General features: G+C 33.7%; 1 protein-coding gene across 2 annotated transcripts; it reads right to left on the bottom strand.

Moving 5' to 3' along the window:
- Window positions 1-6,831: 6,831 nt before the first annotated feature.
- On the bottom strand, window positions 6,832-12,565 carry LOC132175691 (glycolate oxidase). Of its 2 annotated transcripts, none has more exons than XM_059587714.2 (12): window positions 12,496-12,565; window positions 11,694-11,864; window positions 11,449-11,573; window positions 10,234-10,280; window positions 9,311-9,388; window positions 9,073-9,197; window positions 8,845-8,911; window positions 8,662-8,724; window positions 8,110-8,179; window positions 7,918-8,018; window positions 7,715-7,819; window positions 6,832-7,253 (listed from the first exon to the last, which is right to left on the bottom strand). In XM_059587714.2, the coding sequence occupies exons 2-12, from the start codon at window positions 11,828-11,830 to the stop codon at window positions 7,059-7,061; spliced, it is 1,113 nt and encodes a 370-aa protein (XP_059443697.1). In that variant the 5' UTR covers window positions 11,831-11,864; window positions 12,496-12,565; the 3' UTR covers window positions 6,832-7,058. The 2 variants fall into 2 exon arrangements, with proteins under 2 accessions (XP_059443697.1, XP_059443695.1); XM_059587712.2 differs by lacking the exon at window positions 12,496-12,565 and adding an exon at window positions 12,312-12,457.
- Window positions 12,566-13,306: the final 741 nt, after the last annotated feature.

Raw genomic sequence — 13,306 nt, 5'->3', positions numbered from 1 at the left:
GTTGCCGGAAGATTATGGCCGGAGCGCAAAAGACATAAAAAGCCCACAAGCACCAAAGGAAGGTTGCCGGAAGAATCCGGCTGGAGCGCAAAAGACCACGTATCAGTGCGTGGTTGCCCGAAAAAGATGCCTATGGTGTCATTGGAAGCGGGCGGAGCTGGTGAGTGCAGTGGTGGGGCACATGTCGAGGTGGGTATGACGGAGTGAAGTAGATTGAGCTTTGAAAAGTTCAATCCAAGAGCCCAGTCAAAAATTGGAAAAAGACTGCAAAAGATGGTGGACGGCATCGGTACTGAGCTTTCTAAAAACAAAAGAGGGGGGGGGGGGGGGGGGGGGGGGGGTGGGTTTGAAGAAAAGCAGGGAGGAGGGGGAGAGCAAAAGTTCTCCCCCCTCCTCCTGACGGCGCTCAACCAAATTCCAGGTTTTAATCGTTGGATGCCATCGCCTTTTCATCTTATAATTTAGTGGGTTCGTAGAAGAGTTCATAGTCAAATCTCAAAATCATAAGCGTTTAAGATTATTTTCATATCACCAACTTGGGTGTCTCTAGTGTACTAGTGGTTTCCTACCTTTTTTTAATTTTTTTTTAAAAAAAATAAAAATGCTGACGTATGATATAGCATGCTTTCACCAAACACTCCATTGTTGAAAATTATAGTATTCGAGGTGTTAAACCTTCCAACCTGAAATTCTGAGGAAGTTCTACATCATTAAGTGGAAATTTTATTTTTTATTTTTTATATTTTATTGTTTAATTTAATGTTCTATGCTCGAACTAGATCCCGGCAATTTCAAAGAAAATATAAGTTGTTTTGCAGCTTTAGAAACTTCTGGTTGATTGAGACCACGTCATAGATGAATTGTTGACAATAAATCCATAATTATTGTGTTAGAATATTTTGGTATTATTGTAATTAACTGTATTTTCATTTATGTGACAAAATATTTTCGTAATATTCTCAGTATGTTACGGAAATATTCTTCACATTTTATGTCAATATTTGTTACCGTATTCACTATTGTAAATATGCTAGAAATATTGTGTGACTCTCTGTTATTTTATAACGAGCTTATACCCCACGCTATGCGTGGGTTTTCTCATTATAATTTATTTAAAAAGTTTTTAAAAGATTACCAATAACAAATTTTCTTTTCTTCACTCAATTAACTCATTGGCTATTAAAAATGAAAAAATATTTATAAGAACATTTTGAACCATATCTCTCTTCTTTATTTAAGACCATAAACCCTTATATTAAATAAATTTAAAAATTCATAAAGTTTAATCCTTATAAATTGAACGTGTTAAATATTTGTTCTCATAGATATAGTTTAAAACTCTATAAAGGAAAAATTATCAAAATGAAAACCTGGATTAATCAATAATAAAAAATGAGCAAAGTCTTCAAAACCCAACCAACCACAATCTATCATATCCCAACAATAATACCATTTTTTTCTCCATTGAAAAATACTTTTCTTTCAAATATTAATACTAATATGATTAACCTTAATTTCTTTCGGTAATTGAACTTTCTTCTCACCAACTAAAAATGTGGCAAGAATATTGGAGGACCTAAAAACAAAGACATGAATAGAAAAATCTGGCATGAACTATTGGAAAAAAACTTATACTACCAACATTATGTTACTTTGAAACCATACGTTTTTGGCTATATAACCATTCAAGACAAATTTTCAACAATATAAGCTCATGACTTAGCTCATCTATGAAGGCAGTTTAATAACAACATTTCACCAAGAGGATAACACTTAGTTTCACTTAAAATAAAAACTTGTCTGGCAAAAGAAATGAACGTATGTTTTGATTAACAAAAGCACTGTTTCACTTAAATGTACCTTTTGATTTTAAACTTATGATCTAATTTAAAATGAACACTTGGCAGCATTTTAAATAGCCACTTGTCTTTTTTAGACCCCTCTCTTAAAAAATAAAATTAAAAAAAAAAAAACTATAGAAAGTTGAATAAAAAGTAATATATAAATTAGAAAAGAAAATAAGGAACAAAAAGGGAAATGGAAGAACAAAACCACATAAAATAAAGACGAACAAAGGGAAAATGGAAAATGCTAATATAATCGAAAATATTTTTCTTGGTTCCAATAAACTTGATAGGTTTAAGAACAAGTCAATTCAAATAGAGATTTTTTCTTTCTACCATCATTTGATTATATAATGTATAAAAAACTACTTTTAGAAAATAAAGTAAAAATAATGCATATATTGGAGCATGAAATAAGGAAAAAAAAAAAACAATAGGAAATTCTCTCTCACTATCATTTTTCTCGATTCAGTAAAAAATTTACAAAATAAAAAATAACCAATTTTAATATATATATATATATATATATATATATATATATATATATATATAAATTAGAAAAGAAAATAAGGACAAAAGATGAAAATGAAATAACAGAACCACATAAAATAAAGTCAAAATAGGAAAATGAAAAATACTAATAATAGAAAATAAGTGTTTTTTCCATATACCTTTTCCTGTTCCAATGAAATTCCTAGGTTTAGAAAAAAGTAGTGTCAAATAGAGATTTTTTCTTTGAACATTCTTCATAACATAAAAGAAACTAAAGTGAAAAAATAATATAAAAATTAAATCAACCAATAAGGACAAATGATGGAATTTAGAGCATAGAGTCACATAATAAAGATAAACAAATTGATTATTTATCGTTCTCTACTACATTATTTACCATTCTCTTTCAACACCATCCCTGCAAATACAATTTCCAAAACTTAATCAAAATTAATATTAATCTCAAACTTATAAAAAAATAATATTAATCTCAAATAAATTAATGTATTTTTTTGTCTTTGTTGCAGAAAAATGAAAAATAGTAATATAATAGAAACTAAATTCATTTTTTGGGTACTTTTCATGGTTTCAATGAAATTCACATGTATAGAAAAAAGTCTTGTCAAATAGAGTTATTTATTTATTTATTTTTTATGTTAGATCATCTTCTCAAATCTCAATATATAATATAAATGAAACTAATTTTATAACATAAGTTAAAAAATAATATAAAAGTTAGTACAAAAAATAAAGAGAGAAAATGAATACATAATGACAAAAAATAAAGAAAAAATGGTTTATTTATCATTCTTTCTACAATATTTATCTTTATCTTTTAACACGGCCTGTAAATATAAAGTAACCTATATTTAACAAACAAAATACATCCTCATGAATCTCCATTGATCAGGAAAAGATACTGAAAATTTGTCTAAGTCAAGGGTGAGACAGAGATATTTGAGTGTTCAAAGTAAAACTTACGTTCAAAATGTAAATCTGACATTTAGACTAAAACTTACTTTTAATGAGAGGGGAAATTGTGTTTGACTGAAAGTGTGAAACATGGTGTTTTAAACCAAGTCCAAAACTAATGAATTTGAAAAGAGTAATTTTCCTTATCAAATTGGCACTAACAACTACCGAAATATACATCACAAATGAAGAATAATAAATAAAAAAAATCCAAATTTCTATACGTAAAAAAATTGGGAACCTTCAAAACTCGATTGGATGAGAGCCAAACGTGAAGTTGCTTCTTTTATTGCCTTGTCTAATTGCTTTGCTTTGTTCACCAAAATATCTTGAACCAAGCCGCATGCCTTTGTTACTAATTCCATCAAAACTTAGTGACATGTACACCCTACGTCATGTAGACCATCCAAAGCCATCTTCATCTCCATAGTTGTCCATTGAGATGCTCTATATTGGAATAACCGCATGCATAGACGTTTGGGAGAAACAGATGAGGGAGGTATGGAAAATAAGTTTGCTTTGATGTTTATTGGATACGTAAATAAAAAAAAAAAACTAAACTTTTGTTTTACACTTAAACATGGACAGTTGATATATATATATATATATATATATATATATATATTATATATATATATATATTAGATATTAGATATGATTAGACTAGATTAGATACATTTATTAGAAATGTAGTTCTGAAAAGATAACTAAAGGCACAACGTTTCACCAGAGTTTGTTTTGTTTTCAATAAAATAAAAAAACTAAACGCTTGTTTACACTTAAACATGAACCGTTGTCAGCAAAAAATAACGACACATGTCACAATATTAGCCTCTCCTCCTAAAAACTTCCCTATTATATATTATATTAGATTAGATTAGATTAGATTAGATTATTGTATTTCCTTTCTCTAATGGCCTCATACCATCATTTAACTATAAATAGGTTATTCTATTATACAATTAAAATTACAGCATGAGATCCTCTCTATTTTAGAGGAAATGGAGAGAAACCGCTTAATATAATATAGGACGGCAAAATGGTATTTTCAATTTTTTGTAAGACCATTTTGCCCTCTTGTTTTGCCTAACCAGTTCCTCTCCATTTCCTTTGAAATTAAGATGATCATTTTGGTGAAAATTGCATATTTCTTCTCGACAATTATTTTTCTGTTGTCTTATTCTACATGGTATCAGAGCCACTGTTTTCTTGGTGCCTCTTTTAAGCCTATGTTTTCCGTTCGTATGGTTCTTTTATTTTTGTTTAACCGTTTCTTTTTTGTGGTTTTTTTTTTTTTTTTTTTCAAAAATACACCAAACGTCTGTTGCGGTTGTTTTTGTACGTGACAGAACTTGTAGAAGTCTTATAGCACAAAATCACAGAAAATCACACAATATTCCTATCATATTTACAATAATGAATACAGTAGTAAATACTGCCATAATATGCGGAGAATATTTCTATAATATAATGAGAATATTACGGAAATATTTTCTCACATAAATGACAATACCAAAATGTTATACCACTTTCCCACATAAAAAGGAAATCTTTGCTTAAAATCAAAGCATTTCTCGTTTCTAAAGAAGATAAAATATGTTACCAGATAGAAATGTTAGGGTTTGTTTTGTAATTGTGACTAATTGATGGACCAATTGACAAGCCCATGATGCACATTTCTTATCTGTGATTGGGAGTGACTGCATACAGTAGGGCCGGGGCTCTGAATATCATTTGATTGTATTTAAATTTTGTTGAGGCAGTTTTTAGTCAGGTTTGTATGGGCCTCTTTTCCAAGAATTGATATCAAGTCTTGCAAAAGAGACAGAAATGAAGCAAAGAGCTTGTTGGAACGGGTCAATTGAGAATAACTCTGATGTCTAAGTCAATTATCACCGTAAAGATGAATAACGACTAAGTAAGCAATTCAGATGGTAAATTCGCCAAAAAATCTGGATACCTGGACTTCAAGTTTTTTATATAGTAGTTGAGCATTAAATGTGGTTATGATGGCTAATTCATTCTTTATGTAGAGCCTTAGGTTAGGGAGTGGCTTTGTCAGAGCCGAACGTTAGGTGTTGGCGTATGGAGAGGTCTCATACCTCTTGATTGGTATAATTAATGTGACGTTAGTCTTATCTGGGCATTTTAGCTTGTCAAGTTGCTGTTTCTGCCACTTGACAATGTCGAATAGGAGATGTCATCTATTAAATATCGAATTCTTCGAAGATCTCACCATCAATGAGATAGACCTTAGGAAGAGTCTATCGGACACATAAGATGGATTGACTGGTGGGAGTCCTTTGTTTGCCTAGCCTCGATCGTGGTCAAGACTCGTGAGTGAAATTCGTGATCGTAGAAGCTAATAGACTTGTGTGGGCCAAATCCTCTCGAAATTTGGACTTGGAAGCAATAGGCCCAATTCCCAACAAACAAATATGATTATAATTGATTTCAAATTTTTTATTGCAATTATTTTTTAGGTAATCAGATTTGATGATTCGATATTATCTCCGACTACCATTTTGTATTAACTTCATCTACATTGTACTTATCAATAGAAACCATTTGTATTTTAATTGATTATCAAGAAATAAGAACACAATGTAGCCCTTAACCCATAGGACGCTAACTTGTATACTACCACAGACTATATAACATAATTCTTTGTATTTCTCCATTTCTTTCCCTCTTTCATCCTGTGTTTATTTTATTTTATTTCGCTATTCAAATTTATTTTTCGTCCGATTATGTTTTTCTTCTCATGGCCCCTAGAAAATTTACAAAACCCCATTAATCCTCCAAAAAAATTTATAAGGACCTTATAAACTCCCAAAAATATCCCAGAAAACATCCTCACTCCACTAAAATCTGAGAATGATATATTTAGATTTTTTTATAAACTTATAAAACTTTTCTTCCCAAAATATTTTAAGAATACACATTTGGATTTTCCTAAAACTCAAAAGTTGGTCTCTAAGAGCCTGTTTGGGATTGCGTTTGAAGGTCTTAAAAGTGCTTTTAATATTCAAAAAGCCCGTTTGAAGAAAAAAATTATTCGTCTGATAAAAAAATTAAAAGCGTTTTTAAGGGTCTAAAAAGCTTAAAAATGGTCTAAACGCACTTTTGACAAAAAGCTTATAAATGAAGCTTTTGCCCAAAAGCTTTTTTTTGACTTAAAATCTCTATTTCTCAAATACAATCCCAAACAGGCTCTAAAAAATTTCTTTAGGCCAAAAGCTCTAATTTTACCCTTTACTAGAACGCAAGGTCCCTTGACTTTACTTCACTCCCCACCCCACATTTGTTTTCTATCTTTCCCACAACCTCAAAGTAGCCTCATAAATCTCTTTCCACTTCTGCTTCTAAAAATATATGATGACCCAGAGTAAAAGCTTCTCGCCTACGACATTATTCATCGTCGCCTTCATATTGAAACCCCAGTATTTTGGATTTCAAGTAAGGCAGAAACTTTGATTGATCACAATAGAGTAAATAAAATTATTGGTTGTGCTGGAAAGCCTGGCAAAAACTATGTAGACTTGTGTGTATATATAGAGTGAATATACAGTGAAAGGCAGCAGTAGCAATATTAATCATCATCACAGAAAGCTAAGACCTTCCAAAGTTTTAGCAGACTCATCAACACTATAATGAGTTCTCCAAAGAGAAGGCATGCATGGAGTCACAACCAATTTAACAACATTGTGTCATATATGCATGCACTTAATGATGTTCTGAGGCATGCTTCTATAACCTGGGAAATGGGTGTGGCGGCTGAGGAAGGTCCCAATCAGTCACAATGTGATGACGGGTGATTTCTTTGAGCGAACGGCAACCGCTTAAAGCCATAGTTAGCTCAAACTCCTCGCGCAGCATCTGGAGTACTTTTCTCACACCAGCCTCTCCTTCAGCAGCCAATGAGAACACCACTGGCCGTCCAATCTGAAATAGAGCCCAGAATTAAAAAAGTCTCAAGTCCCCATACCCACATTCAACTGTAGGTGATGTGTCTTTCCATGGTGTCTAAATAAAAGTCTTCTAAACAACCTCCAATTAAAGGAGTAGAATAAAAGAAGGGATAAAAGAAAAGTGCAGTTCCAAGGCATCATTTGGTAGGAGTTTTAACTAAAATAGCTTAAGGAGAACCAACTATGTGAGTTCAAAATATCTTTTATAAAGCATGAATTGACTGCCGCAATGAAGGTTTAAAATCAGCCTTTTCAAATAGGGAATCAAATAACATAAAACTTAACTAAATGCGCTTCTGTGATCCAAAATGAGTCCTAAAATGTTTTTGGATGCATTTTCCTTATCAATAAATGCAGATGGCATAAAAAAGACTAACAGGAAATAATGGACCTTCTCACAAATATAATATGGAGCAATAATATAGAGATACTTACAAATATGCCAGATGCTCCCAGTGCCAATGCTTTGAAAACATCTGTTCCACGACGTACACCACCATCCAAGAACACAGGCACCCGTCCTTGGGCGGCTTTAACAACCTAAATTATAGGACAGAGACATTATACCAGAAAATTGAGAAATAGATGTTTCAATTTAATAGAGATATACCACATGCAGGAATCATCAATTGATGTACCTCTTCTAGGGCCATGATCGTAGCAGGAACATAATCAAGTTGGCGTGCTCCATGATTGGATACGATAATCCCAGCAGCTCCAGCTTGTACCGCCAGCCTTGCTGCATGATAATGATAAAAGAAGTGTTCACGCATTCTAAAAATTTCATGATGTAAAAGTCAGAAAATAATTAGGAGTTACACTGCTCTTACCATCCTCAGCAGTGAGTACACCCTTAACCAGAATTGGCAGTTGGGTAATTGTCTGAAGCCATTTCACATCCTGTCCAAATCCCAGAAGAGAGAATTTTTACGGGCAGTCTCCTTTAAGGAAATCTTCAAAAGCCACAGATGTCGAAAATATATTTTGTTACTCAATTATTTTCAGCCACAACAGCCCCCCAAAGGGCATGGTCTTCCTCTTTGGATATCATGCTTTTGGCCAGAAAATACTAAGAAGCTTAGCATCATAATATATATAGGTTCATCTCATTGATCTAGCTATTCTACCTTTTTATTTTTATCTATCTTTCAGTTGGGCAGGTTTTTGTTGTGGGTGGAGGATGGGGGGATTCAAAAAAATTTCTTTCAAAATTTATCAGTCTGTAAATTGGCCAATTCTCTCTTCATGTCTAAATTTTCATCAATTCTAAACAGGTCCACATGACAAACCCAATAAATCACTAATTTCAACTGTTTATGCAGACTGATGAACTCTCAAGTTATGTATCTCAATCCTCAACTACTCAGTCACATCTGACGTACCTTCCAGCTCAGAGAGCGATCTATTTGACCAGCAACATATGAAGCAAGTCCAGAGTCATTAGCCTGCATGGCCCCCAGAAAAGAAAAAAAAAAAAAAACGATATTAACTATAAGACAAAAAACAACAACCAAGTGATATCGTAATAAATAAAGAGGAGAGAGAGGGCCCTGATTGTCACTCACTTTGTCCATCTTGCCAAGGTCCAAACCTTCAAAGTTTTTCAATGTTAAAAATGGTGGTAAAGTAAACCTGCAGAGAACCAATCATGACTCAGAACTGCTCTTAAGAGAGTAAGTGAATCTTTTTTTGTATTAAGCTTAAGCTAGTTTCACAAGCTGAATTGATCAGCCTTCTAGCAAGATACTCAAGATCGACCAAGCAATGCTGTTTCCTAACAAAGTTGATGTGACCTGTTCTTGATGTCAGCTTCTCTGCGACCAAGCCTTGGGGTATCAACTGTAAGGGCAATAGCCTTGAACCCAGCCCTTTCAGCTCTTCTCACAAGTTGAGCAACTACATGTCTGTCCTTATAGACCTGAACATTATGACCAGCGAAAATCATAGACCATTTAATGCATGAAAACTCATTTAGGAGACAGGTCAATCACAAACCAGTAAAAGGGAATGTAAGATGTAAATTAAGCTTACGTAGAGCTGGAAGAAGCGAATGCCAGGTCCAGTTGAAGCAACCTCCTCAACACTAGAAGTTGCCCATGAGGATAAAGTCTGAAATGATCGAAGAAGGACTAATAAATAAAGTAAAGCAGACACTCTAAATTTTACAGCCAACAAAGCTGATGAAACCCAGTAATAAAATCTAAAGCATCCATATTCTCTGCATTAACTCGCTAGCTGATGTCCGTCCATTCCTTAGTGTGATCTCATCATCACATGAATCAGTTTCTAAACATGTTAAGACCCAGCAAGAGTTGTTTCGTGACTGTGATAAAAACATGATATCTTAGGTGCATTTGATCATATATCCCTACTGGAAAATGTGCCTATTCAGTAATAGGAATCTAAAAATGCATCTGACCAGCCAATAAAGGCTGGGAAAGTATTTTATGCAAGAAATACATATCATATTAAACTCCACTGACAGATTCTTGAAATTTAAAAGACTGGCTGCCATTTCTAAGCAATTTACCTGCCTTCAGGGTTATCATACTATGCTTTCTTCTTTCGTGTAACTCTCTGTTACGAGTCTAGGCCATTTGGGTGATTAAAAGGAACATCTAACCCTTTTTTATTTAATTTTTTTTTTCTTGGAACATTTAACCTATTATTGATTATAATAACAAGTAACTTAAATCAGGGATAAGAAAAAAAAGATCCTTTGAAATGCATAATGAGAACAAATGTTAAGAATTATAAAGAGGGCATGTGATCACACAGGACCAAGTAGGCAAATGCTAAGAGTTCAAAAATTGTACTTCAACTCTATTGTCTCTTCTTATTTGTCATTTAGCAGTATAAAAGTGACACTTTTATTACACTTCCTTGAGTTTAAAGCAAATAAAATAGTGTAAGGTGCCTATTCAAAAGGAGCATATAAAGAAGAAAAGTGGTACCATAATTGTTCCAGCTGCTGATGCAGCTCTTGCTGTTGCATACTCTCCTGCATGAGAACAAAATTATCTCATTAGAAAGTAGCCACGCTATACTTCAGATAAAAATGAGTCAATAATAATTAATTAGTAAACCAGTGCAACTTGACTAGATTAACATGCAAGTATATCTAATGGTCAATCAAATAATCTGTTCTAAACAATAGTATATGTTGTTCATGCACTTGTGAGGTTTGTGTCTCACATTGAGAAAGTATAAAGAACAATAGTACTTAATATCCATAAGTGGATCCAAGCCCATTAGCTTAGGCTTTTGGGCTACAAGTGGTGTCCTAATATGTATATTAACTGACTCTTGTTTGACTACTCTTAGTGTTTCTTCTCCCCAACAATTGGTATAAGAGCCCATAGTTAGCTTCCACTGCTATTGATATGAGTGTCTTGGTTTGACGCGTTTGGTTTGACTCCGGTAAAAAAAAGAGTAGTTTCTCTTGGAGTACGCGTGACACTCTTGTGTGTGGGGGAGTTTGGTCAATGAGGAAGAGACTCACAAGTGAGTAGAGATTTGTTATGCATGCACTTGTGAGGTTTGTGTCCCACATTGAGAAAGTATAAAGAACAATAGTACTTAATATACATAAGTGGACCCAAGTCCATTAGCTTACGCTTTTGGGCTAGAAGTGGTGTCCTAATATGTATATTAACTTACTCTTGTTTGACTCCCCTTAGTGTTTCTTCTCCCCAACAATATATGTAGAAATTTCAGCTTAGCTCTATGGAGCAATAGACTACTACTGAAATGAAACATGAGAACTGAAAGCTTAGATCATAACAGCAGGTAACTAGTCGATTAAGTAGAAATAGACCACAAATATAATCAATTAACTGACTAAAATCAATTAATCAGTACAGGACAACTAGTTACAACAGCTAACTAAAATCATTAGTGCCAGGAGAAATTAACTAATTAACTACTTGGTTAAAGCTGTTAAGCGAACAAGCTAAACAAAGAAGCAGAGTAACTTGAAGGAGAAGAGAAATGTTATACAGACTCCCACATTCTCTGATGTGGCACTAAAAATTACCATTTTATTTTGAATACATCATTATTATATTTTTTATTCAATGATGATTTTCCCTGCCATGTCAGGGAGTATACACCTAAGAGTGTAAAAGTAGAAGTGTGTAGGGTTTCTTGAAGGAGAATCATTGACATACCTTCAGGATGAGCCATTTTCTGCATGGCTGTTGGGGCAATCATTATTGGCATTGATATTTTGAAGCCAAGAACAGTAGTAGCCATGTCTATCTTGCTTACATCAATAAGAATACGGGGTCGAAACCTATATTTAGTAATAACAGGCTTATCTCAAACAATTTCAAAATACATACATTCTTAAGGAATAAGATACAGAAAGAAATTAGGAGAAAAAAAAAAAAAAAGAGAGAGATGAAAATCTCACAGAATTCTCGAGAATGCATTTCTGTTTTCTGCCAGAGACCATTGGTCCTCTGCTCCTGACGCATAGTAGTCATACACCATCTTGGGCAATTTTTGCTTTGCGATGTCTTCATACTCGCTGACATTGGTAATCTCCATTTTCGATGTCCTTTAATGCTCCCCTTCAGAAAATCTATATTTAACATTAAAAAATTAAATTAAATAAAAGTTTAAATTTTTTTTTTTTAAAAAAAAAAAAAAAAAAAAAAACCCACATGGGATCAGATCATAATCTTCTCATGCGAACAATAACACAAGCACAGGGTGGGTCCTTAACTAAAACTGGATTCCTCAAGGTCCATTCTTCTTTTTTGAAATATATAGAGAGAAAAAAGAACAATAGTAGAATGAAAAATTTGATGGTTTCATAATTTCCTCAGTTTTCTGAGCAACTGGGTCCAAATAAATGGCAAGAAAACACAGGTTTTATATGCTCAAATAAACTTGTAGAAATATAAAAGCCAATAGAAGAGGAATATAATGTCGAACAGTTTTAGCCAAGACCCACATGAAAGAAAGGTGTCAAAGCTGTAGCATGCAAGGAATATAATTGAAAACCAGAGTCGAGAAAAGGAGAGACCTTTGGGTTCCAAGGCTATGCAATAATGCAACGGAGTGCATGCAGAGGAACCAGTGGAGAGGAGAGAATGAAGTGCAAAATAACAAGAGCTTATAAATATGGATTAGCATGAAGACAAATGGGGTGGGCTTCATATAATTCATGCAAGAGAAAGCAAGAGAGAGAGAGAGAAAGATGGAGTTACAATAATGAAGTGGATGAGCATTTGGAGGTGAGAATTCGAAACCAAATCTGATCAGATAAATTGGGTGCCTCTCATCCACAAACCCCATGTGTGTTTCACAGCCAGCCTCTTTCACTATCAATAATCTCATTTCTCTGAAATCAAATATATCCATTAATATAAGGTGACCAAATAAACCAGAAAGGATAAGACAAGGATCATTCTCGCTCTCTCTCTCTCTCTCTCTCTCTCTCACACAGTTGGAAGTCCAAAGAGTGAGGTCAAGAGGGACATAGGCAAGTGAGTCCGGAAAATGGATTAAGCTAAGGCTTATTTGATTCCGCGTAAAATGACTTCTAAATTTTTTTTTTTAATTTTTTAATTTTTTTTTAATTTTTTAATTTTTTAATTTTTTTTTTCTAGTGGGATGAAAAATAATTGTCTACCAAAAAAGTTTATTTAATTTTTGTAAAATAGTTTCCATTTCTTAAAATCGTAAACTATTTTTCAAGTTTGAGTATCTCATTCTCAAATCGTCAGGCTTAGTCAAGACGTCGTCGGACCTTACCAGGACCTCACTAGGCCACTGTTGGGACCCACTGGGACACAGTCGGGACCCATCAAGACTCACCGAGACTTCCCTGGAACCCGATAAGGACCCCTCGTGTAGACCTGGTTGAGACTCACAGGACCCCGCTCGAGTCACCACCAAGACTCTTTGAGACCAGTTGGGTCATCGTTGAGACCCGGTTATGACATTATCATAATTTATAGTTTAATATGATTAAATGAAAATATATATGTGTGTGTGTGATGCGGAACGTCAAAAAAA

This window comes from Corylus avellana, chromosome 3, assembly GCF_965113065.1.
Source record: "Corylus avellana chromosome 3, dhCorAvel1.hap1.2, whole genome shotgun sequence".
NCBI lineage: Eukaryota > Viridiplantae > Streptophyta > Magnoliopsida > Fagales > Betulaceae > Corylus > Corylus avellana.
Note: the sequence above shows the minus strand (reverse complement) of the source record. Positions and strands in the feature narration are given on the sequence as shown.

Coding starts and splice junctions, on each gene's coding strand:
- LOC132175691 (XM_059587714.2), bottom strand. CDS start 11,830: ATGGAGATTACCAATGTCAGCGAGTATGAAGACATCGCAAAGCAAAAA. Junction 11,574..11,693: donor AATGCATTCTCGAGAATTCT/GTGAGATTTTCA, acceptor TACTAAATATAG/GTTTCGACCCCGTATTCTTA. Junction 7,254..7,714: donor TGGGAGCATCTGGCATATTT/GTAAGTATCTCT, acceptor GCTCTATTTCAG/ATTGGACGGCCAGTGGTGTT.